At 36.6% G+C, this 25,426-nt stretch overlaps 1 protein-coding gene across 11 annotated transcripts in view; it reads right to left on the bottom strand.

Annotated features, from left to right (window-relative positions):
• Window positions 1–25,426, bottom strand: part of KLHL32 (kelch like family member 32) — a 122,467-nt gene that overhangs the window by 39,754 nt on the left and 57,287 nt on the right. For 8 of the 11 annotated variants that reach the window (XR_007708097.1, XM_035561763.2, XM_050709954.1 and 5 more), the window contains one exon: window positions 20,685–20,783. The exons of the other annotated variants lie outside the window; for them this stretch is intronic. Coding sequence is in view for 7 of the 8 variants with exons in the window: in XM_035561763.2 (XP_035417656.1) it covers window positions 20,685–20,783 (99 nt within the window). In the remaining variant the exon portion in view is untranslated. The remainder of the gene's footprint in view (window positions 1–20,684; window positions 20,784–25,426) is intronic. 11 annotated transcript variants of the gene reach the window in all.

Here is a 25,426-nt window from a genome sequence, read left to right as displayed (position 1 = left end):
TATGTTTATTGAGCTCTTTGGTAATAAACAGCTAGATTTGGGGAGGATAAAATAAACAAATAAATGATCAAGCATTGGGATCTGAGGAGCAACGTTCCAACTAAAATACAAGCCCAACCAAACTCCACTAAGGGTCAATGGAGGTGGCTTATGGGGGTCTTCAGAAGAGGATTGGAGATAATATAGAAAAATCTTTCCTCATTAGAGAGTAATGTGACACACAAATGCAAATTTTCCCTGAAAAATCTTCACATTTCCAAATCTGAAAGATACCAGTACACCTGCATTTTTCATTTGGGTATTTCTGATGATCCCCCAGGCTTCCCTACCCCTTAAATCAACACCAATTGAAGTTTTTGATGAAAGCTGTCATACATTTGCAGAGGCTGAAGATACCTATGGATAAATAAATAAACTCTCATCAGCTGTTTGTTTACAATATTATTTATTTATTTCTATTTTTAAGTGTTCATTTACTCCAGATGTTTATTTATTTATTATGTGTCTGCTTATTTATTTATTATGGGGTTTATTTTTTTACTTATTTTTATTGGTAGGCTTCAGCAGTCTTTTGATGCGTTGTCTAACATAGTGTGTTAATGACCTGCTGGACACATGGTTTACTGCTTGATGAATACTGCAAGTATATTTTGTTTAAAATGATCTTGGCCTGTAATCAGAAACACTTATTTCTGCTTTTGCAAGGTCAGAATTGATCTATGGGTTTGTATTTCACAGCAAAAGAAGTAAATGGTGCATTAGCTTTTACAAATGAAAATTATCAGACTGTCATACCAATATTCCAATCAAAATGACACAGTACTATACATTACTGCCTCTGTGATGATACAAGAGGGCCAAAATGTCATGCGGAGATTGCAAGATGTATACTACGTATCAGATAACCTAGCTCTCAATAGCTGGTAAGACTTTCAAAAACATCAGAATAAATGCAGTATGTAAGTTGCAAAAAAAATACAGCTTATCTTCCAGCTTAAAAAAAAAAAAAAAGTATCAAAAGTATCAAAGCAATCACTATCAATTCAGCCTGATTGGCTTCCTATGAATAGATTTGTAAAAGCTAAACTCTTAACTGAATTTAAAAATTGTTTGATAAGTGAAAAATGAAATAGGATACTAAATAGGAAATTTATTTCTCGTCATGAGTTCTAGCAGTCTCTGGTTTCCATACATTTTATTATATTGTGTTAAAGGAGCAGCTAAAAAATTTTAAAGTTGTACACATCTTTCTTCTGGAACTGTATCACTGCATAAGTTCTTTAAAAAACTACAAAACAGTCCTATGTAAATTACTGTAACTTTTAATCTCTTTTATAAAAACTTTAAAATATATGCCATCTATATTTTTTTAAATGAAGGATGAAATAGGAACACAAGCAGAACTGTCACAGAGAATCAGGGAAAGATAGTGATCCTTCTCTCTTCTGATATGATGCATGTTACACTGAAATATGCAAACTGAACAAATGTGTCTAAGATCATATATACAGATCTTCAACTAACAGATTCTAAAATCTCACAGTGTAGTTAAATCAATTTAATAAATTGGCCAAATTATTTATCAGTGTCTACTTCTAAAATGAGAAACTGTCTTTGATCCTGTGCATTCCACTTACTATACTTTCCTCCTCTTCCCCACTCCCAGAAATGAGTCCCCATTGTTCTACGTTACTGGCCTTCTGTTTCAGTAGCATCAGCCTCTAGATGCTGAACCAATTCAACAATGAGCTGCCATTTAAAACCCTTGTAAAAAAAAATCAGTTTTCCAAACAAACATAACCTGAAAGACGATATTAGATATTCAAAATAAATGATGTGACATTGTCTGTGTTTTGATGCAGAGGTGTATTTTAATATAGAGATGTGATAAATTGTCAAACAGGGAAAATTATATAAATATTGTATTTAAATTACTTCCAAATCCATCTTTATTCGTTCATACTTTAAAGAATAATTGCATTGCAAAAGGCACAGAAAAGGATGTAAGTAACGGATTGATAAATTAGAGTTAATCATAACCAAGTACACAGTAGAGTACAATATACCTCTGTTCCTGTGCTCCATGTTATAAATAGCAGAAAAAGCACAAGGAGAACTAAGGGGAAAGAATGCATTTCTTTATGACCTTATTTGAAAGATAAACTCCTTGGGGAAATACAATTTATTCAGATTATCAAGACCCTGCTGTGCAAATCTACAGTCTGTGAGCACACTACAGAGATCAAAAAATATTTACTTTATTCTGTTGGGTATAAAAGCTTTTAATGAATGCATAATTAAGACAGAAAAAGTATATACAGCTTTAGAAATTCCACTGCCAAGCCAAGCCATTAATATCCGAAGTATCATACCCAGTTGTAACTCCACCTGCTTCCTATTTAGATTACAACACTGTTGTAAATCAAGGTACTAAATGCCTAGCCCTGCTGCTAAAGCTGACAGAGTTGCACTGTGACACTATTTTGTCTTCTCCTAAGAGGGGTTCAGCCTCTTTAAAACAAAAAACGAGCTGTAAGGTCTCTGGGACAGGGATGTGTTTGCTCTCAAGCAGCACCTAGCACAGCAGGGTTTTGAGCCCAAGTCCTCCCGGTTCTCACTTTGTTAAATACTACGAACCAGCTGCACCGTTCACACCAGAACCTTGATGTAAGTCATAGCAAAGGCAGGCTCTAAATACATCAACAATACTAACAAAGTGAAAAACTGTAGTGACAAAAATACACTTACATGGCAACAAAAGCCATCAACTCAGTTTTAAGAGAAAAAAATGCATTTTTGTTGGGTCTCACTCTTTCTATATCAACATAGTTCCCCAAAACCTCACTCTCTTACCTAAGACCTGACAGATGAGGCACGTAGTCAACAGCACAGCAACAGGCATACATATTTCATACTGAGCATATGCACAAATCCCTCAAAACTGCATTTTAGATCTTATTTGAAGTTTTCCTGCACTAAGCACCAGAGCCATCCAGTTCAAGCATGAAAGACATTTTTGATGAAGTCCAGCCACAGTGGAACAGCTGGGTCAGAATTTCACAGTGTATAAAATGGTGTTTACATTTATTACAAGATCAGTGCAGAGGGTAGGTATATTTATCGGCACAGTAAAGGATAACTTTTTAATTGACCTTTTTTTTTTTCCTGGTAAATCACTACTTTCTCTGCACTTTATTTAATTCTTACTTTTGTTTTCTTTTCATGCTTAAAAGCATGAAAAGTTGTTTTGCATCCTTGCTGTTATTTCAAAGTAGGTCTCAGACTAAGTACGAGCAGCAATAACAAAACAACTCAAGCCTATTATTTTCCCTCCTCCCTGTGAGGACATATCTCCCTTCTCACTCAGTATTTCCCTACATCTGCTTAGCTTTCAGTTTCTATCCTGCTGACTGGTGTTAGTGAGCACCCTTTTCGAAGGCATGCAGGAGGCCTGTGACCTTCACTAGTGCAATAGAAAGCTGTGACATTCCCAGATTGCCCAGGTGATGAGATGTGTTTAGTCTTTGAAAAACAAAGTGAAATGTGTAATATGCAGACACTCAAAAGTAAAACCAAAAAGTCAACATTTTCTAGAATCTCAGAGGGATTCACTTAAGTGATTAAACAGTACAGGTATTTCCAAATGGCAATCCATCTGAATAAGTGATCCTAATTATGTTCTTATATATTACATACACGCTTGTGTGTATAATGGGAAGAAATATAATAATGAAACATTAAGACTACAGCTAAAGTTTCATGGTACCATTGGAACAACCACTAGTAAAGTCCTGCAGTGTTTTCAATAGCTGCTTTCCATTGCTAAGCAGACGTTGGTGTAGGAACTTACGTACCTGGCACAAAAACTCCCCAGATGAAAAACTTCACTGCTTAGAAAGGTATTCCTGGTAAAACAATCATAACCACCAGTATTATTTAACAAATAAAAATACAGAGATGAAATGGAAAGTAAAGGTTATCTAACCTTTTGCGTGCCTCTTTTATACTATTTCAGACAGTGTAAGCCCACCGGAAAAATTTCTGCAGATTTATCAACATTTTAGTTTTTCCAAATTATGGGAACCTGGTCTCTTCAAACATTATGAGGAATGACATAATCCTGCAGTCTTTACTCTGGCAGAACTCACAGGATTTTGGTACGTCATCTTCAAAAATATTTCATTACTTTACATTTTTGCTAACTCTTCAGAGAGACTACAGTGAACAATAAAAGCCGTAAACTTTGGCTAATCCATCAACCACCATCAAACTTGTATGCTAATGCTCACTTATCCCTTTTTTGTTGCTAACAATGTCAAATCAAGAAAGAGCAAGTTTTGTCCTCCAGTAATCCAAAATTCACAGGAGTAGCAGTTAAAAAAAATATTTACCATCTTACTAAAGGAAAAAAAAAAAAAAAAAAAAAAAAAGAACTGTGCAATACCATTGCTTTCATCTCTGTTGTAGAGCTTAGTAACAGTTTCAGGCCACAATAACACAGGAGTGGGAGCCAATCCCCCTACTATACCAGACAAGCTCATCAATCACAAACTAAGAAAGATCCAGCTTAAAACAGACTTTGTGCTTGCTCCCAAGTACAACTACCAGAAGACTCAGCTGATTTTGAGACTTTCTTCTCATTTCCAGCTTAATTTCCTCCGACAGTCTATATGCATTTGTTCCTGTGCCAAAATTATCTTTTAGTCTAACAGCTCTCTTTCTCTTCCCCCAGGTATTTATTCCCTTGACGTATTTACAGAAAGCAATCATATTCTTCCTCAGCCCTCATTTTGCTAGGCTAAAAAAGCTAAGCTCTTTTAATCCCCTCACGTAAAGCAGGCCTTCCCAATCATCCTAGCTGCCCCTTTCTACACCTCTCCCAGTTGGACTTCATTTACTCTTCTGCATGGGCAAAATCGTCACAGTATTCCTCATGATGTTTCAGCAGTACCTTGTGCACTGCCATTAACAATTCCTTAGCTTTATAAATTACCTTGCATGGAATATCCTAAGCTCAAGCTGCCTTTTTCTTGATGGTGTCACATTAGTAGCACGAAGTCATCCCGTGATTTAATACATGAAAATTCTCTGTAAACTTGCTCCTCAAGTGAGACACAATAACAGCCCTTCTGTCTGTCAGGCAGGACAGAAATGATGTGACATGTTACAAATGGGAATTGAGTATGAGCCACTGAAATGCAGCAGATTCCAATAATGATGCTCAGAAATGATTTTCCAATTGCTTCCAATTTAATTTCATTCTATATGTGAGTAACAGATCTCATAATTGTCCTGTTACATACCAGTTACTTACTGGGGGAAAAATAATTTCAGTTATTTTCTTAAGACTTTTTCCAAAAATAGGCAAGAAAATCCCCTTAACATTCTGAAACACAAAATAAGTTTAAAATCAATATTAAGTACGAAAACTTTCAGATAAAGTGGAAATGCAAGTAAAAATGTTTCTAACACACAATATGTTAAAAAGTGATTTTTATCATTCATCCCTGTTCCCATTACCAATGAGAAAAAATATCAGCATTACTGTTAGACCTGTTAACAAAGGTATTCAGGTACCTGAGAGTTTACCTTTCCAATGCTTTTTTTCCCCCATAACTTACTATTTTGCCAAAATTTAATACTTTAAAACTGAACTTTTCCAGCCTCCAGATGAATCTCTTTATGAAAACATCTCAAAAAGTTTATTACACATTATTAAGAATGAGACTGACAGGAAAAGACCATTGTTTTTCCACATTAAAAACATTCAGAATGGCAATAGCTCGCAGGAGTTGCTGTCACTGTAGAAAACCTCCACAGACCCCCTCCATCAGCATCTGGAAAAATAAACAGTTGGATTTGCTCACTAATGACTTGTTTGAACTTTGCAGCTAAAATCTCACCCTGTTCTATCTGAGCTGTCCATAATCTATCCCAGAGCTAACTGAGACCCTGTCTGCATCATTATCTATTGTGGGCCAAACGCAGACTAGAAAACCTGAAGCTGAAAGTCTGTTTCTACTGTGCTGCCTATGAACTGCTTTGGAGCCCTGGCAGGACAAAGACACTACCACATTCAAATGCAGATGCATGAACAAAACCCAGACCAGAGGAAAGAGCAGGAGAGCACATGCAGACAAGGAGCCCAGAGATAACAACTGAGAAGCGGTATGGAATTCAGCAGCAGATTTACTAGAATTACAGTTCCAAAAAGACATGGCTTCTCATGGTGGCTGGATGATAATTCCTTTAATAGGCCTGCATAAATGCAAACAAATAATGATGAAGATGGATTACCAGGGTAGTCACTAACTAAAAAAGAAAGTCAACATTCATAATGTTGCACTAGGAGACATATAAGCAGAATATTCTATTACCAATATTTATCAATTCTTACCAATATACTAATGTTTACACTCTAGGTATAAATAAGAACAAGGGAGGCGTTCATGTGTAAGGACTATATGAATCAAACAATTCTGTTTCATAATCTTTTTATGACATTTTATTTCTGGAACATTTCAATGATGTGTATGTTTGCTGTGTAATAAACCCAGCGAGGGACCGCTCTAGTTAAAAATCTCTCTGCTTCAGAATCCCAGACAACAGCCTTCCACTGAACGCTTAAGGATTACAAAGCTAATAAACGCATCTAACGATGAAGAACGGGGAAGTGAGGTAGGCATCTAATCCCACCAGAGAATGAAATAACTGTCTAAAACATGTGGAACGACTGGTTAATTAACACAGATACATTCCATCTCAGACACATTTGCTAAACAACTCACAACGCATCAAAACTTCCCCAGAATTTTAAGGTAGTATGCGATATTCTAACTGCAGAAAGACTGAATCCAGTGCAAGATAATTCAATATTGAGTATAATTTTGATAGACAAAGTAGTCTATCGAGTCACAATTCAAGATTAGTAGCCCCTAATGCATCATAATAGTCACATCACCAGAGCTTTCTAATAGCATTTGACTTGTGTGAAAGAAATATGGCACCAGTAGGGAGCTTCTCTTGTGGAAACTGTATAAGAACTTGCTTTTCCCAAGTATACAAGAAATATTGGCAGAATAAGATGGGGCAAATTTAACACAATAAGTATCAGAGAAAGTTGGGCGTTACAGTATTTCATGAAAGATCAAATATTGCTGACAAAGGTTTGTGTGTGGTCACCAAATGATCCTGTTGCTGGTGAGTTAAATGGAGATGTGGAAGCATCAATAAAACAGTACCAAAATTGATACAGTAAGCATGGAAAAATGTGAAGTAAACATAATGAATTTATGACAAGAAGAAATAGTCCATTTTTAAAAGTAGATGATGATGTCACAAAGAAACACAAAATGGGCAGAAAATTTCAGCACTTATGTCTCCACTGCTTTTTTTTATTTTTTTATTTTTTTACAAATAAAACAGAAATCTATCCCACATATGCTTCTGCTGTTTCACCACAGTTTTTCATCTGTAACTAAGGCAGATGTGAACAGAAATTATGTGCCTTAATACCACCTCCATGGACAACAAAGCAAAGAATTTTAAAGGAACTAGCTATGGAGACCTCTAATCCAGAGTAAACACGGAAAAAGGGTAGGAAAAATGGAGAACCTGCAAGGGTTTGCAGATCATGTCAGTGAACTGTACATTAGTCAGCCTAGTGTCACATAATGGATGGAATTAATTTAGGAGTCTATTTGCAAATACAGGCAAAAAAAAAGAATAAAATAGTAAGACCTATCAGGTAAGCGCTGGAAAATAGTATCTGTTATCTCTTCAGAACAAGCATGGTTATTTACATCAACTCAATTGACAGAATACCGAGTTCTCCAAGACATCCAGGTAATATGTATACTTTCTTTTTTATCATTACATACATTTAATAGGATACATCTTAGACGGATGAAATATTTGTTCAATGACAACCTCAAAGTAAGTTATCAAGTATTGTAACTTTTTCTAGGGAAGTCCTCAAGGAATTGAGTCTTGATCCAACACCACTAAAAATATAATTGAACTAGGCAATGGTAAATTTTGCTATTAGAGTTTGTAAAAGACTCCATAAAAGCAGTGGGGTCACAGATTATCAGAATGACAGAATATGAGTATTGCCTAGCTTTCCCAGCAAAATGATCACTTTAAAAAGCAAGCAAACAAACGAAAAGCATTTCTGAGAACCAGGAACATAGCTGATATAGAAAATATAACAGGTTCTATTTGGAACAACACTTACAGGCCATCCAGAAGGGACTGAGAAGCTGTCAAAATAGCAACATGAGTTCTCAGCACAGTGCCGTGGTGAAGAAAAGGCTCATGTCATAAAACGCACACTGAGTGCTGTCTAATAAAAGAAAGAAACACGCTTGCTGCTTCACATAGCAGTTTTAAGAATACTGCTCAAATATTGGTCCCAGTTCTGAAGTCCACACTTTAAGGGTATGAAAACAATATACGCTGGAAAAACAACCTTGTAAGATTTAAGGTGCTCAACTCTTTATTTTTTTAAAAAAAGGAAAAAAAAAAAAAGAAAAAAAAAGAGAGACTCCTAGAGGATTTGATCTTGTGCAAAGATATTTATAACATGGAGAAAATACAAGAAAGCTAGAAAGTTCTGACAAAATTTTCAGAAAACTGTTTTTGGCTTGTGGATATAGGATCAAAATTACCCTGGTCTTTGTACTAGGCAGTACAGGACTGCTTGCACTACCTTCATGTGATTTCAAACATTTTGCAGCTCTGCATCTCAAGAGACTTGTTGCAGCTGCGGGAAGATACAAGGGTACTCATCAATTAATAATCTGATCATAAGCATCTGGATGACAAAAAGGCAACATTAATGGTGTATCAGAATATATTTTATTTGGAAAGCTGTTCCCTTTTCAGGTAGCTCTGTACTCCTGCAATATCTAACCACCCAAAAATAACTAAGAAATTTTGTGCTCGCAGCACTAAACCGAGAGCAATTTTCGTCTTACAGAGAAAAAGGCGGGCAGAAGGATGGTTCAAGAAATTGCCCATGATGCAGAAGAAAAAGAACTACAATTGTCTAGAACCTACTCCACTGTTTCAGTTGTTATAGAATTCTTCCCCTGTCCCAACTGTAAAACAATTTATGCAGTTTAGTGTATCAGCAAAATGTCTGTAACATGTATAAGCAGTATGTCCTACTAAAATAAAACTTCTCTACAACACTGTCCTTAAATTTATGCAGTGAAAAGAACATCTCTCTTTTTCACACGACTAGTAGCCGTGCTGGTTGGTAGGTTTACTAAATAATAGTCAGAACTGGTATCAGGAAGAAAACAGGATTTTTTAATTTATTTTTATTTTTTTAAAAAAGAATAGTGCAAATGTGGGAAGAAAAGTGAAAGAATTAAAAAAACATGGAAGCAACACTGAATAAAATAAAAAAGTTCAATAAAATGAGTTCACCACACTTTAATAGGATTAAGGGTTTTTTGTTTGTATTTTAAGCATTATTGACCACGGATTCACTTACCACTCTCTTGGTCAGAAATTATGACAAATCTGACTCTCAAAAACAGAAAACCTAGAAGGACCAAAGCTCAAACATCAAAAATGGACCTTGAGTCCATGTTTGGTAGTTCCTATATCTGACCTTCATCAGTACCAAAAAAGTCACAAGTGGTCACAAAACACATGAATGTTCACATTGCTAAAGGTGCAAAGCATCAGGAAAGCATAAGCCTTCAAAGATCAAGATCAGATTTCTTTATTTAGTTTCTAGCCATTTTTAACAAGGATAAAAAACTATCCTACCAGTCTCATACTGGTAATAGTCAGAATCCTGTGCTTTACCACCAAGGCATTTTTCCACAAAAATACATAAGAGAGAAATATTTAATCAATGTTTTATATACGTTAAAAAAAAAAAAAAAAAAAAAAAAGGTAAAATTATCATTGGCTTAAATATGTCACCTTGAAGCCACCACCTTTATAAGCAGAATGGGTCATTGTAGAGCCAAACTCCAAGTGTTCACAACTACATGTGCTTGCCAATATCTCAAAATTCAGAAGTATATGACGTGCCCTCTTCTGTATCCCCTCAAACACTATCAGAAAGAAGTGAAGCCACAGACGTCCTTTAACAAAAAACTGGAAAGGCATTTAGAGCATGGGCATACATTAGCTGCAGAAATAAACTGTTTTTGGAGTAACTAGGCTAACAATAACAGTTATTAAAATTGACCTAAAACTCAGTGAAAAAAAAATATTTTGATCAATGATTATTCCATACAATGTTAATTAAAAATTAATCCTTTTCAAATTCAAGTTTTAATGATAAATTTTGCTAAAACATCAAAATTTCACAGAATTCAACCACCTCTAGAAGCAAAACTCTAAAAACAGGTTATTAGAGACTACATATTCCTGATGTTTTTTGTTTTTTTGTTTTTTTCCTTTCCTGAATATTTCAGTTCCCCATGAAGATGTAAAATGAGTAGAAACACTGTGAGGCAGGCAAAAACAAAATGCAAGCACTGATTTTGAAGCATATGACATTGGGCCTTTTCCCCTAGCTTTCTCCATATCCACAACATGCCATTTCAAGCCAATGAGAATTCCAATCCTGATGCTTTTTGGGGGCACTAGACCTGTCTCTAGTTACTACAATACTTTTCCCATGATTATCAGTTATGTGTAGATACTGTGAAAATTCAAGGACTTTTACATATATAATTAGAACAGATGTAGCTTGTGGTAAACAAAGAAAGAACTCTGAAATGGAATTCAGAAAAAAGAAAAAAAAAAGAAAAAAGAAAAAAAGAAAGAAAAAAACACCTCCTTTGAGCACCTTTGGAAACTTTCACAACACAAGTCAAAGTGTTTATAAGGAAAGTCCAGCCAACATACTACTACCCCTCTAATCTAGAGGACACAACCACTGCCATAAAAAGTATAGTAGAGACAATGTTATGTGATACCATCTCAATTCCCCCTGAACTGCAGATAAAAGTCCTGGTTTAAGCAATTCAAGATCCAAAACTTCCTATGTAGCTACACACACTCTGTGGTACAAATCTCAAGTTCTGAAAGACTCTGGTGAAACAGATGGGAAATTTAGCAGCAACTTCCTCCAAATTAATAAACAGATGTTTAGAATAGATTACATAGGAGAACAAGCAAATGAAGTTACAAACATTTTTCAGTTTGGAATAGCACACTTGCAGGACATTAGTAATGGCTAATAAAGATTAGTGGTATGAAAAACTTTAAGTTTCTGTCTTTAATTTTGAGAGTTAGTGAGGTGAATAAGGACAACTTACAAATTTCAGAGCTCTCATTACACATTGGTTGAAGACACCAGAAGACAGCATGTATACATTTACATTCACTCTGGGTTCAAGACCTGTTCACTACCCCACTAGACAGAAATGGATTTTTTCTTTTAAAAAGAATTAATCTAGATCATAATCCTGAAGCAAAATATTGTTTCCCTGGCAAATTGCACTACTATGCAGTTGTGCAAGCAAAACACTGTATATGATGGAATGTGCTGAAATGCTGTCTCATTTACCACTGCCAGCAGACCTGCTGGAAAACATCAACAGCCTTACATGGAACTTCTTTGCTTCTTTTTGCTACCCTATGAATTGAAATGTTTCAGTGAAGAATGTTTCTCTCCTATCAGTTTTTAAATAGCATTTAATAGTAGTTAAAACTAGATGTAAATTGAGGTATTTATGTTTTGAAAACTGCTTATGGACACCTTGGGCTTTGTATCTGGGCATTTTCATTGCAAATTATTCTTAACTAGTGCAACATACTAGTTGGGTGTGTTGTGAGCAGTTAAGATAGATGGATCAAACAGCAATAATTAAACCATCAGAAAAAAACAAAATAGGGGGAAAAAATCAACTATACTGATTGGTATCAAGTTCAGACTTTTTACTTTGAAAGAGAGATGGTTGAAATGAAATATAAATGAAAATAAAATTTACAATGCCGTTTTAATATCTTTTAAAGATGGACCAGACTGAGACATTCAGTATTTTCCTTAGTTTAATACTTTAAGTGTCAAGATGCCTCTCAAATTCTATCGTACCTCTCCTCCTTCCTTTTCTCGAGAAAGGTTCAGCTCCTACTTAACATTTAAACTTGAAATTGTTCCCTTTAAAAATAACAATAGAGCATTAAAAACATGAAGTATAGAGGAAATAAGAGAGAGCTATTTTGTAACTAAGAACGAAAAAAAGCAGTTCTATTTTGGCTAAGTCAGTACAGAGAAAAGAAAGGGTGGACAATCAACTATCTAACACAGTGCTACTTCTGAGATAAAATCAGACCAACTCACTTCAAGCCCAATACTCTCTTTGGGTTCATAGGTTACAAATGATTTATAGTCGTCACTTTGTACTTAGCATTCTATTTTTTCCCATATTGGTAAATACTTCATAACCAAAGCACTGTCAAAATACCTTTGCTAAAATGGCTTAACACAACTCAAATTGTTTTAGATCAAGGCAAACTTAAATAAAACATCCCTCTGTTTCTTTACAGGAGGTTTAAAAAACAAATAAAAAAGGCTGTCTGTCTGGTGCCTATATTCCCGGTCTTTCACATTAGAGCAGTAAGTCTCCTCTTTCAGGTCACGTCTTCCACATAAAAGTGCTAAACTAATGCTGCTTAATGACAAATTAATGTCCATGAATAAAAAATACACCTCTAATAGCATAGAGTAATTTGCCATTACAATATCATCATTGGACATGCCCCTGGTTTAATACGATGTATTTAATTCATAACTTAATGAGTGATATATAAAAAGAGAGAGATGAACCCTGCAATTACATTTATGTGAGTCTGTCACCTTATTTGTAAAACCTTAGAGTCATTTACATTCAAATTAGAACAAATGAGTGATTTCACAAAGTGTAGTGATAAATGACCATTGCTGCACAAGACAGAACTGTATTTCCTGTGAAAACATTAACAGTTTCCTATTATTTGTTAAAAATTACAATGCATATTGCCCAGTGTTGTGTGAATAATGACTTTTTTACTGATTAGGTCAGAAGACTAATACGGAGGAAAAATAAATAATTTTTCTTTTCAGTTTTTCTGATTTTAGCTCCAATTCATCTGCTCAAGCTGCTGTGGACTCACACTGCCACCTGCTGCCCACGCCTGGCTGCTAGGAGCCCGGACTGCCTCATTCAGGGGAGTGCAGTAATTCAACCTTTTGGTTTTCACCTCTTACAACCAAATTTTCCTGCCAGACAGTTGCCGATGACACCAGCAGATAAGGGTAGCTGCACTACCCATGTAGAAATAACGACATTTTTTGCTTCACGCATCTGAGCTGCCCCAGTTGGTTAAGGATAATTAAAAGCTGAAGACACGGGGGGTGGGAGGGGAGCATAAAACATTAGTATTGATCAGATGGTAATAAAACCAGAGAAGAATTTCGTACACTAAGCATTCTGGGATTCATCAGCCTCTCTTTACAGCTTTATAAAACCACTTGAAGGCTCCCAGAAGCAGAGGTCTTTCAGGGGCTGAGGGACAGGAAGGTCACGCAGGGTAGGCCACATCAGCTAGAAAAGCAATGTGAGAAGGGCAGGGGGGGAAACAGTGAAGCAATATAGGTTCTTTGTTATTGTTTAAAACACACCAAAGCTGCTCTGCCATCCTGACAGACATTTCTAAGAAAAGAAAGAAGTAGCAGTACCTGCCTCTTCCCAGTTTGTCACCTCTCCTGTGATCTGATGCAGGCCACTTGCTGCGTGCGCCCACACAACTAGCTAGACAACTGGATTTTTAATCTTGCAGCAATGATTAACCTAGAAACTCCAGTGCCGTTTTTCACACATCTTTCAGCAGGTCCAGTTCAGCCTTGTCAGCTATCACTGTGTTAGGAAAAGCAGAACACACACACCCAAGCTGGAGGGCTCCCAACCACAGTGGCACCATGTTCTTGTATTAGCCAACTCTCCAGGGGGACAACGTCCACTGTCACATCACAGCTAAACAGCAGCACGTTGAACACAGAAAAAATGGGATTCAAAGGGCCCATTTTTACTTTCCTCACTGACATCAACTGAAAAAAGGAGAAAAATACCACTTTTTTTTTTTTTTTCCTGAGTTCCGTTCTAAGTTGGAATCCTCAGTAGTGCATTCTCATTATATATATATATATATATGTAAACCTGTATCTCTGTAATATGTTTATGTAAGTTAAGAGAGAGCAGCTAAATTCCCCCAAGTTATTTTTGAGCTCTTGGCAGGAGCTTTCCTAATGACTGTCAACAGCTCAATGACAATGGCTGACAAAACACGCTCCCTCAAGAAACAGCAGGTTGGCACAGCAACTGGTTGCATACCACCAAAAACCAACAAAACACAAGAAGATGTGTTTCATATTTTTGGTATGCGAGGGTCACTCTCTCCACCACTAGATACAGTTGGGTGGCTTTATAAAACACCACTCTAATTCTTTGTGTATATGTAGATTAAAAACTCAGTATTAGTTTAAAAACACACACACACAAAAAAAAAAACACAAAAAACCACAAGCCTTGGTTGTTGATGACCTTTAGATTTTTTTTCCAGCAGTTTAATTTGCTCTATATGAAAAATCCAGGAGCTAAAATCCCAACTGAGCTGGGGCTTCTAGCAATACAAAGGTGATGCTCTCAATCTCTGGTGTAAGAATTGATTCATCTCTGAAGGACTGTATCTTAGTGAAAGCTGGGATTGTGTTGCTGGCACAGCTCTAAATAGTGAAGTTGGGTTTAAGAAAAAGAAGTAGCTTATGAAACTCAGGTACCCACAACATATCTAAATCATACACACTCTTTTCCTTCCACAACTGGATTCACTTGCAGCTTTTTCCCTTTAAAGACAGTAGCAAACATAATTCAATCTGTAAACACATTAAAATAGTTTAAAATTAGTGGAAGAAAAGATCCAGATCATTAGTTGCTCATGCACTGTAAAGACAGATCTGTTTTATAAGCCTAGATTGACCATTAGGGTAGAAGGTTAAAAATCAAATGCCCCTACCCAAAACCATTTGCCTGCTTCAATTATTACCACAAAAATATTCCAGGTGGTCTTATTTTATCATTTGCAAGCTCATTAAATCAATCTAATTTATGCATTCCAGGCCTGGTCCTGCTCACTGTCTACTTCTGTATGCAAGAATCCAGAGCACACTGCACAGAGGGGGAGGCTTCAAGAAGATTCCGACTGCTGCTGTACAGTGCTGTGTTTTTTCAGGCTCATTTTATCATTCATCTAAACTGTTCTTTTTAGCTTAAAGTATCCCTCTTTACAGATGCTGTGGTTGACGTTAGTAGCAGTCAAGCAGACATATTTCTGTTGGAGAGTCCTATCCACTGTAATGAAGTTTCTAAAAGGTAACTTAGAATGCGTATCATTTAGCAGGGAACTTAATACAGTTTAAAAAAAAAAATGGAAAATTTGGCATCAAACTTTTAACTTCTCTTGACACAGAAACATTTATGATCCCAAGAGCAATTTTTAGCAGTCAGAAGAACTTTAATGGCAATCAGGATCATCAGTCATGCTTACTGTACTTGCTGCTCCTAGCTACTGAGAGAATAGGAAATGGTGGAAATCGAGTACAACAACAGCCAGCTAACATTATTTCTAGCAAGGCTGCATTGAACATGAAAATATGCAACTGTCTAACCACTAAATATAACATAAATGATAAGCCAGACTCTTTCCAGTATGTAACTGGTTGTTCACAAAATGTTCCTGATCTAACAGAAAGTTAAATGTGAACAATCATGCCATATCCTGCCTCTCAGACTGAAACCAGTGGGTTGCTTTAGGCAGTTCTGCAACGTCTAAATCCTTCACGCACACCTATAGTCTTATTACCTTGAATGCAATACTAGTGGTATACAGAGCTCCACTAAATACAATAAAGACTTAGTCTTCAGAAAATACAGAAAAATCACTTAAATCTAAGATTTCAGAAGTGGAAAGTCCAGGTCTGTATGCCAGTGAAAATCGACCTCTGGTTTAAAAATTGATTACTAAAGCTGTATCTACACAAGACCGAGCAGATGTTATTCAGTAGAAGGAAATTCCAAGAAAACTCATATCCTCAATAGCATTTCCTCCCTATTAAGACTCTTAGATTGTAGAAATAATGTGCAGTTTGACATTCTCTTTGCTACTGAAAGTGCAAACAGTTGAGGAAGATGAAACTTCTTACATCTACAATCAGCTATGAAACTCAGACACGTTTCTGAAACAAACATTTGTATGTTCTGAATAAATCTCTCAGCACATATTTTGTTGCATGAGAAAAAAAGTTGACAAGTACCCTTTAAAAAAACATTTATAAGCTTTAAAGTGCAAGGTAGGTCATCACAAATACACTACCTAATACCATGCTCTCCACAGCTCCAAGAAGTCCCTTCTCAGATCTCCATCTACACAATTAAAGCCTCCCACTCACTTTCTCCTGTGTTCTCCAACGTCATAGTAGGACAGCTGTGGTCCACTGGAACTTTAAAGGATAAAATTCTTAAAAGGAAATTAAAACAGTCGAATAACCCATTCCCGTTACATTTTCAACAAACATCTACCTGTTTGTTGCAGCTCTCTGTCTTAGCCTCCTTGTAAAAACCTCAGCCAAAACTGACAATCGATTTTAGCTAGAAGATGAACTCAGGAAATGAGTCTTAAAGAACTGGATGCACACTCTGCACACAAATGCTGTATGCATGACCCATGGACTTAAGTACAATTCAAGATACACTAAGCTCATGTCTTCAGCTTAGCTTTCCCACACCTACATAGCAGCAATACAGCTAAGAGCAATCAAGTTGCCTTACCGTTTGTTTAGGCTGAGACGGATGTGTGAGAACTCAAGCCTTGCTTCAGTGTTTAAAGTACCTGAGAATTATGCAGACATCATGATAGGAGTGATTCATGAATATGTATGTATCTCAACTAAGATATATCAGCATACTTCAAGAAGTCCCTATCTACAAAAACAAATTAAAACCAAAAACCCCCAAACAGCAGAAACTGAGGACTAATGACAATCCAAGACACGACACTGCCAGGGTGAAAGTCTGCACGACATAAATCTAGAATTATGATCTAAAATAGGGATTGTTTGGGCATTTCTTTTGCTTGCAAATAAAGAAAATATGAATTAGATTTTTTTAAAATAAAAATTAGTAAATTATCAATCCAAAGTTAGCAAAACATTTTCCAATAGAAAATGTAATCAACATTAGATGCTACAGAACATTTGATAGTGTGAAGTCTATGAACGATAAAGCACACTTAGTGAACCAGCGCTGTTGTCAGAAACCTCCATTGTGTCATGTTATCATAAATGTCTTAGATATGGATATTAGCTAATTGGGGGCAGGGGGTAAGACTGTTCCTCTCCTTTTTTTTTTTCTGACATGCCTTTGATCAAAAGCTCTTTGTAAAAATACCATACACATGATTGAAACAATTTGTTATAGAAATCTTTTTGAGATCTATCAACAAATTAAACAAACTACTCAGCTGGTTGGTCTGAAAGAAAGAGAAATTATCTTAAATTCAAATTAACATTTTTTTTTTTCTGGAGACAACTGAGAGGAAATTCCTTAAAGATATCAGGGAATATAAAAGTCAGTGTTGGCTAGAAATTAATCTGACCCCAGCGCACCAGAAATCATCTTTAACAAGATAAATTAGATCGGTACAGTCTTCTTTGGTACCTCTCAAGCTATACATAGGCCTTGGTACAAATATGGGCCAAGTAAGTCATATTTTTATCTAAATACAATGCTCATCGATATCTATGGAGTAATTACTAATTACTGGCCCCACATAAGTGTTAAGAAGAAATGAAAAAATATATCTTGAACTCCAAAAAACTGATATACTTTTGGAATATCTAGAGAAGAGAGCAGCTTAAAAAGCTCTAACAGTAAGAACAGCATCCATACAAGCTGTTCCATTCCAAAAAAATAAAGACAATCCTAACAAGTTAAAATTGTGCATCATTATTCCACAACAATAATAAATGACAGCTAGATCCCACATATTGTATTTCCTGAATTTACTCTAAACTAAGCTAAATTCCATGATAACTGAACAACTGAAAGTAGCAAGAAAAAATATTCACTGTTATAATAAACAAAGAACTCTGCAGCCCCCTGGGACTCAAAAAGAAAAACTAACATTAGAAAGAAAAGAAGGGGCAAGCGTTATTCCTTTCACAGCATCTGTATCATAGCATAGGAGGTCAGATGTGAAAAGATACCCCGGTTCCCAAATGCAGTAAGGATAAGTGGTTTTAAGGAAAACTTCTCTAACTATGCTGCTTTTACTTTTACATAGATATTTTTAAAATCACTCAATTGTATGTAGAACAAACATGTATTTGGTAGAATTAATTTAGACCCTGTAAGATATCACACTCTTTATGCACAGTACCTTGTTGACCTCTGCTAAAAAGGCTTACATGACAACTCAAGGTTGATTACTTGCATGGACTGTAACTCTGCAGAACAAACAAGGCAGATAAATTATTATGCTGATCTTTTCAGGCCACAAATCTGCCTACAGATATGCCTTGTCTGGGCAAACCTCTTAAGTAAATACAGAGCCTTACTTGATGTAAACTACAGTCATCCCACAGATCTCCACACTGATTCAAAACCTTACAGTGAGACCAATTCAAAACCATTTACAGAACTATCACTATAACTCTGTCTACCAATACACGTTCTGCCCCTTATTCACTACCTCTCCTCCCTACCTTGTTCCTAACCTCCATTATTGTAAATCTTGACACTGGGTCTCACTTCCTCTTGATTTTCACACCAGCACAGATTCAGTTACCCTACCTTGGTACACTACTCAGAGTACAACAGACCTCTCTCGCGTTATTTGAGTAACTACTTATTGATCATCATCTCCATAGGACTTTTACTGGTCTGTTAATAACAGAGAAATTTGGCAGCAATGTTTGCTCACTGGCTTTTGTTGCTGTTTTTTGTTTGTTTGTTTTACTAATTCATTAACAATCTGTTCCTAAATGCTTGACTATGGCTTGCATATCAAGGACTAGATCCAAAGCTCTGTTAATACTATGTCTATTCAATGATTGCTTCCACTTCAGTGACCTGCAGATCAAAAAGCATTTAGACGGTGCCAAGGGAAGAGCTACTAATACCAGAGGCTGTTTCACATAAGTCTTCATTCTTTCATGACCTAAATTGGGCACATACCTGAACCTTTCTTACAGTCCTCTCATGTCCCTACCTCACCTGCACTACAATACTCGGCTCCATCCCTACTTTAATTTCCTAACTTCTTTACTGCAATGGTCTCTTTGGTCCAATTTCTGCCAAAGAGCACGTAAGCTGCAAAGAAATGCTCACATGACTGATTTAGTTATGGGAGCGTTAAATATATTGTGTGACTGTCAGTTTTGGACCTGTGTCTTCTTTCTTATTATAGTACCCCTTTCCCATGCATGCTTGACGGCTGGTAGGCCAAATAGTTTTGTGGCTTATCTGGTATCTCACATGTCCTGTTTCTTCAAAGGCCGTCTATGCCATTACATTCCATGTCTACTTTCTCACAAAAATTCAATTTTTCCCTACATTCCTGAAAACAGAACTGATACAAATTGCAGTCCTCTACCAGCTACTTTAATTTCCTAATCATTTTAATATGCACAATTAATACCACATTACTGTCTTAACATATATTTTGAAGGCTTCCCTGAGGCTACACTCAAAGAACAGACTCTCCATAAGATACAAAGCCTTCAAGTACATCCTGAGGCTCTTAACATGAGATCCTGCATGCCTATGGTACTCAGCAGCTCAGTGTGCTGCCAAGCACACTCAGCAGACTGTTCAAAGGCAATTATGCTGGTGGAAGGCAAAGGCATACAGAGAGCATTGTGCTGACATGCACTTCCATGCCCAATTGTTGCACAGATAAAGCTAAACCACCCTATTCAGAAACAATACTGAAATATTACAAAGAAAAGTAAATGGTTCTGTAGAATTGGTATTACTATTTTTTATAAAGCTTTTCACTGCTAAACATCAAAGCTATGTTCTTGCTACCATCATAAGCCATCTCCTACACAAGCCAAGCACAAAACATAATTTTACTGCATTCAGGTTTTTTTTTTTTTTTTCCCCTCATAATGACAGCTTTAATGTTGATATTACTATTAGCATTATGGGTGTGAGGCCAGCTGATAAAAAGGTGCCACTGTAATTCAGCCTACCCATTCAGCGAGAGGTAGCTGTGCCCTGGAATATACGTCAATATTCTGTAGTGAACACTTAAGCAACTGAATGCTTCACAATACTCATGATCACCAACAGGGAAATGCTTAGCATTTGGGAAACTGCAGATGAAGAAAGCAAATTCTCTGGTGAAGGCTGGAATCAAACTCCTGTGTGCTGATACTAATCAATGGAGCACCCTTGTTTTCAAGACTGAAATGGATAAAAGGGATGGAGGACAAAGCACCTACCAAAAATTAATACCCATATTACCCTCAGAATTCAGGTCTCCTGAGATCCAATTTATTGCCACTTAGGCTACACCAGGTACTTCACTAATGCTCTCCTACTGAAATTAGGCGTGGAACAAAGGTTTACCAAACAGAAATGACCAATAATCAGGAAGAGAAGCCTCACCTGAATGAGATAGTGAGAACATAAACTGAGAAGCTCCAGCAGCTGTAAATGACTTCCAGCTGCTAGCACATCCTGTATCACCCCTGGCTCCAAAAGGATCTGTAAAGAACAAAATAAAAGGTTTGTCATGCAGAACTCTGACTATTTGTAGAAAACACTACAGGCCTTTGGTACTTCAGACATTTCAGTCAACTTAAAGAAGAAAATAGAAGTACACAGAAAAATCTTTGCAGGATAGGGACAGAATTTTTAGAGTACATTTGACTAGCAAGCAGATTTTCCTGCAAGAGTCCATAAGCCCCACTACCCCCATATGCTTTAAAATGAAATGCGTGTTAGTTATTTAAAAAGGAGACTTTTCAAAACAGCAGAACATCCTTTTGTTGTATGTGTGTATGCTATACCTGGTTATTTCCATTTATGCTGATAAATCAGACCAGCGTAACTGACAAATCTCCAGAATTAATATTATTCATGCCTGTAAAAATATACAGATTAGAAACTCCCTTCCCATTCTGCATGGTACACCATTTCATAATTTTCCTAACCACTCTCTCCATTTTACAGAGCAAGGCTGTGAAGGCACAGAGTGTGCATGCTGCTGTGGAAGTGCCAGAAAGGGCTTAGAAACCAAGACTGATTATCCTGTCACTTGTTCACATGAAACTCCTACTCATTTCAATTAAAATCACGCACAGGCAGCAGCCAGGATAATTGGGCCTCAGCTCCTAGCCTGCTGTCTTGGGGTCAGCTTATTAGAGCATCCTTCGCAGGACACAAAAAGTCTTTGGGAATATAGACGCCGGTCAATCTCTTTTATCAGCAAGCACATAACAAACTATCTAAACCAATATTATTTAAAGATAACTGATGCAGCATCCAAGAAATATCAGAAAAGGTTGAGAAATATTAATTTTTCAAAGATATTCAATTTATTCAGAGTTTTATGCTTCTTGCGTTTCCCCTGACAACTTTGGTTTCACACCACATGAGGTCAGTCTCTCACTGTTCCAGAGGGAAGTAAAGCTTTTTTCAGATCCCTTTTCTTCTGCCCATACAATTTAGTTATAACTCACAGTATCACTGTGTGTCTCAAACACAGTGAAATATGGAGGATGGCACACAAGGAAAGACACTGATCTGCATCTTTTGCAGCTACATTTTTTCATTTCCCTCAAAAACACACATTTCTTCAAGCAAAAAACACAAGTGATCCCCAACATAATGGATATCTTAGGAACAAGAAATGATTCTTATTTACTTGGCAGTGTATTGCATGCTTAAAGTTTGTGCAAATCACTATGTGTTTGTACTAAGTTTTAGGCAAACATACAGGTAATTTACATGCAGTGTAACAATTTCTTTACCTAGCCAGACAGACGTGTAAAGATGTTAATGTAAGTAAGAATCAAGCCCACCACTATGCAGGTTTTTGGCTGATGCTAATTAGGTTGCTATGCATGATGAGAGGTAGTTGAAGGGAAAGACAGAAAGGATGTCAGTTACAAAAATATCTTCGATAGGTACATTTAAAAAACTGTGCAGCACTGTAAATTATTTTCAAGTGAGAACTCAAGGTCAGACTGACAAAACATTGTTTTAGACCTTGTAACGTTTGTTATTCAGACATCATCTACACTGAGCAACTTCTGTCACCTGAACTGATGCTGTATTACTTATTAAATGCCAGCCACCGGCTTTAGTATTGTTGAAGACACGGTATGAAGAGAAACAGAACACTAAGCAGATTACTATCTTGTGGGCATAGACAAACTATATTTAACTGTGATAATAGTAACGCATTTTAAAGCTACAGCAATCCATTTATAAGTAATACTAGTAGCGTTATGAGATGAGAAGTAGGACCAGAGGCAAGGAGGATAACTTGTTACTTATTTAGAGGTGATCTGCACAAAGTCAGCAACAAAGTTCATTTCAAGGTGGCAGAACACGTATTTTTTTGTTGTTTGTTTTTTCCATTTCTTACAAGTTTTCTACATCAAGCAAGATGTATTCCACTGAGATAACATATTCAACCTTTGTATTTCCCAAGAAAACTGAAGAAAGTCTATTTTGTCTCTTCCCATATTTCTTCTTAAGTTGAACTATGTGAATTTTTATTCAATACTCATTTGGATATAGGCAAAGATGTTAATTAACCACCAGCAAACTGATGCTGGGAAGACCCACAGGAAAAAAGAAAACAGTAAGTAAAGAAAGAAAAAAATATTGCAAGCCCTCCTTCTAGTGAAACTGGGGCAATCCACAATTATTCCATGCCTCAACTTCTATTAATACAATTACATTTCATTTAATCACCAGTATAGCTGTTAGTTTGCTATATAGACTGTCCAGCTGAATCTTAACAGTAAATGCACATGAATACCACCATTAGTACACCCGTAATTCATTCCTCTCCTCAAGATTTATGTTTTTACTTTCCAATTCACCGTGCATTCCCTCCAGACTCTGGGCAAACATGGAGAAGATTAACTGCGATCACTTTCTCTTCCATCTGTTTTCACTGGGACACTTCTTCACTACACAAAGCAACTAGTGGGTATGATTTCTCGGGCTAGGAGCAATACATGAAGCACCATCCTTTCTCAAGGACAATGCTGGGAAAACTAGTCATGTCTCACTTCCACGCTGCCCAGACTAAGAACCTTCTCCTACTTTTCTAATGCATTTTTTTTTAAATAATCAACCAACGAGAATAAGCCTACAAAAAATTGTATGATTGTAGCAAAGAGGGCAGTAACAGGTGAAAGTGAGTGAGGAAGAAACCTCCTTAAGCTGTCCTTCCCAACAAACAAAACTTACAGCATGAGGGAGAAGGTAAGGTCCTGGTTAACTACCACTTCCTATGGAGTTTCGCAGGTTTATATCTGGAAAGAACAAACAGATCTATTCTCTGTATACTGCAGGCCGTTACACTATGACAGTAAAGAAACATGTAATTTCATGTCAGAAAATTCCAGAAAGTAAACCATATGGAATTTAACACAGAAAAAAGAAAAAAATCTTAAAATTCCTGACAGCCTGATGCAAGAGAAAATTCCTTCCTGACTCCCCTCGCAGTGATCAGCATTTCAAACGAGACAGGCATCTAACAAAAGCACCACTTGTTTCTCCCCTCCGGAGACCATTCTGTGTGCTTCAGAGCAATCGAAAAAAGTAACTTTTCTTTTAAAGTAATTTAGACTGCATTTCACTCACAACCAGTTAGCACTTCTGCCTGTCTCTCTGCTCACTGGTGTTTCAGCTGAATTTTGGGCTCCCCACATGTTGAGAAGAGGCTGCTTCAAAAAAACGAGAGCGGGGCAAGAATGTTCCAGTGCCCTGCAGGCAACTGCCAAAAGCCTGGGCACGTAGTGTTTGATAATACTCACTGCAAAACCCAGACGTCTCATTAGCCAGTGACAGCAGGAATCATGACCAGCATTTCTCTGATACATATCATAGCATTTTTCCAGAAAACTCTATGAAAGTCAGTGTTAAATGCCTAGCATAGGAACTAAGACTCCAAGCAAACTCACTTTTTCTTTGGTGAGGTGTTTCAATACTTTGATTACTTTCAGCCGTGTCCATCCTTGATACCTATCCAGAGCAAATACCATGAAATGTTAAAGCTCGTCTTAAAAAACTGCATAAAGTCAGTAATTATGGTCCACATTATTCTAAGCCTTCTGGACAATCTCTAGCTTAACTGTGAACTGAGACCTGGTAGCTGTACCCTTAGTGCTAGGCACAAAAACAACATTATCATCCTGATAGCACTGGACACATCCTTTTTGACTTCTAAGTATCAAATTTATATTTTTGGCTTTGAAATCACGTTGAAAATTATGTGATATAAATAAACATTTACAGTAAGACATAGTCCCACTGCAGATGTATTTTTCTAAGACCTTGGCATGTTGTGCCTGGTAGAAAAGAACAAGGATATTTGTAGTCACCAGGCAGTTTAACTGAACCCTAAAATTCATTATTTTTTTTTCCAAAAGGCAACCAGTAGAACTGCAACACACAGGAGGCCACTTACCCAGGAAAATCACCCACTCACAACACTGCTTTGCAACATACCTCATCCACAAGGGAGCTAGAAAGGATTAGCAGAATAAGAGGTGCTAAGATACTGACAGCCATCTCCCCTCCATCTTAACTGAAAATGGCAAATAAAATACTGGCTAATCACTAGGAAAGCTGTCACTATCAAAGGAGGGAGATTCTGATGAGAGATGAAAGCCATGATTCTATGAAGGAATCAAAGTAATTGTCAGGAGAAACAGTTGTACTTACAAATATTTATATGTACTATTTCTTTACTACCGAGAACACCTTTCACTCTTCCACATTTCCTGTTAAAGGATAAACCTAGCTGAAGTATTTAAGGAAAAAAAAAAAAAACACACCAGAAAAAACATCAAAACCAAAAAACAATTTCACAAAGGAGCTATAAGATAATACTTTAACTAACTGTAGGTTCATGTGCATGAATTTGAAAAAAAAAAAAAAATCACCAGATGGTACTCCTATGAATTCATGAAACCCGGTTAGTAAAGTGATATAGTGATATGGCTGTTACAGAACCACATATTCAGTTTTCTGTTGGTGGTAGTGGTGTTTTTTTAATTCTTCCTCTTTTTTTTTCTTTTTAAAGTGAATACGAGTTGGTAAATAAAGCCATTAAATAAAAAGAACTTATCTAGATAATGTGTTAAAGTAATTGAGAGCAACCC

This window comes from Cygnus atratus, chromosome 3 (genome assembly GCF_013377495.2).
Source record: "Cygnus atratus isolate AKBS03 ecotype Queensland, Australia chromosome 3, CAtr_DNAZoo_HiC_assembly, whole genome shotgun sequence".
Taxonomy (NCBI): domain Eukaryota; kingdom Metazoa; phylum Chordata; class Aves; order Anseriformes; family Anatidae; genus Cygnus; species Cygnus atratus.
This window is presented reverse-complemented; position numbering and strand designations above follow the sequence as displayed.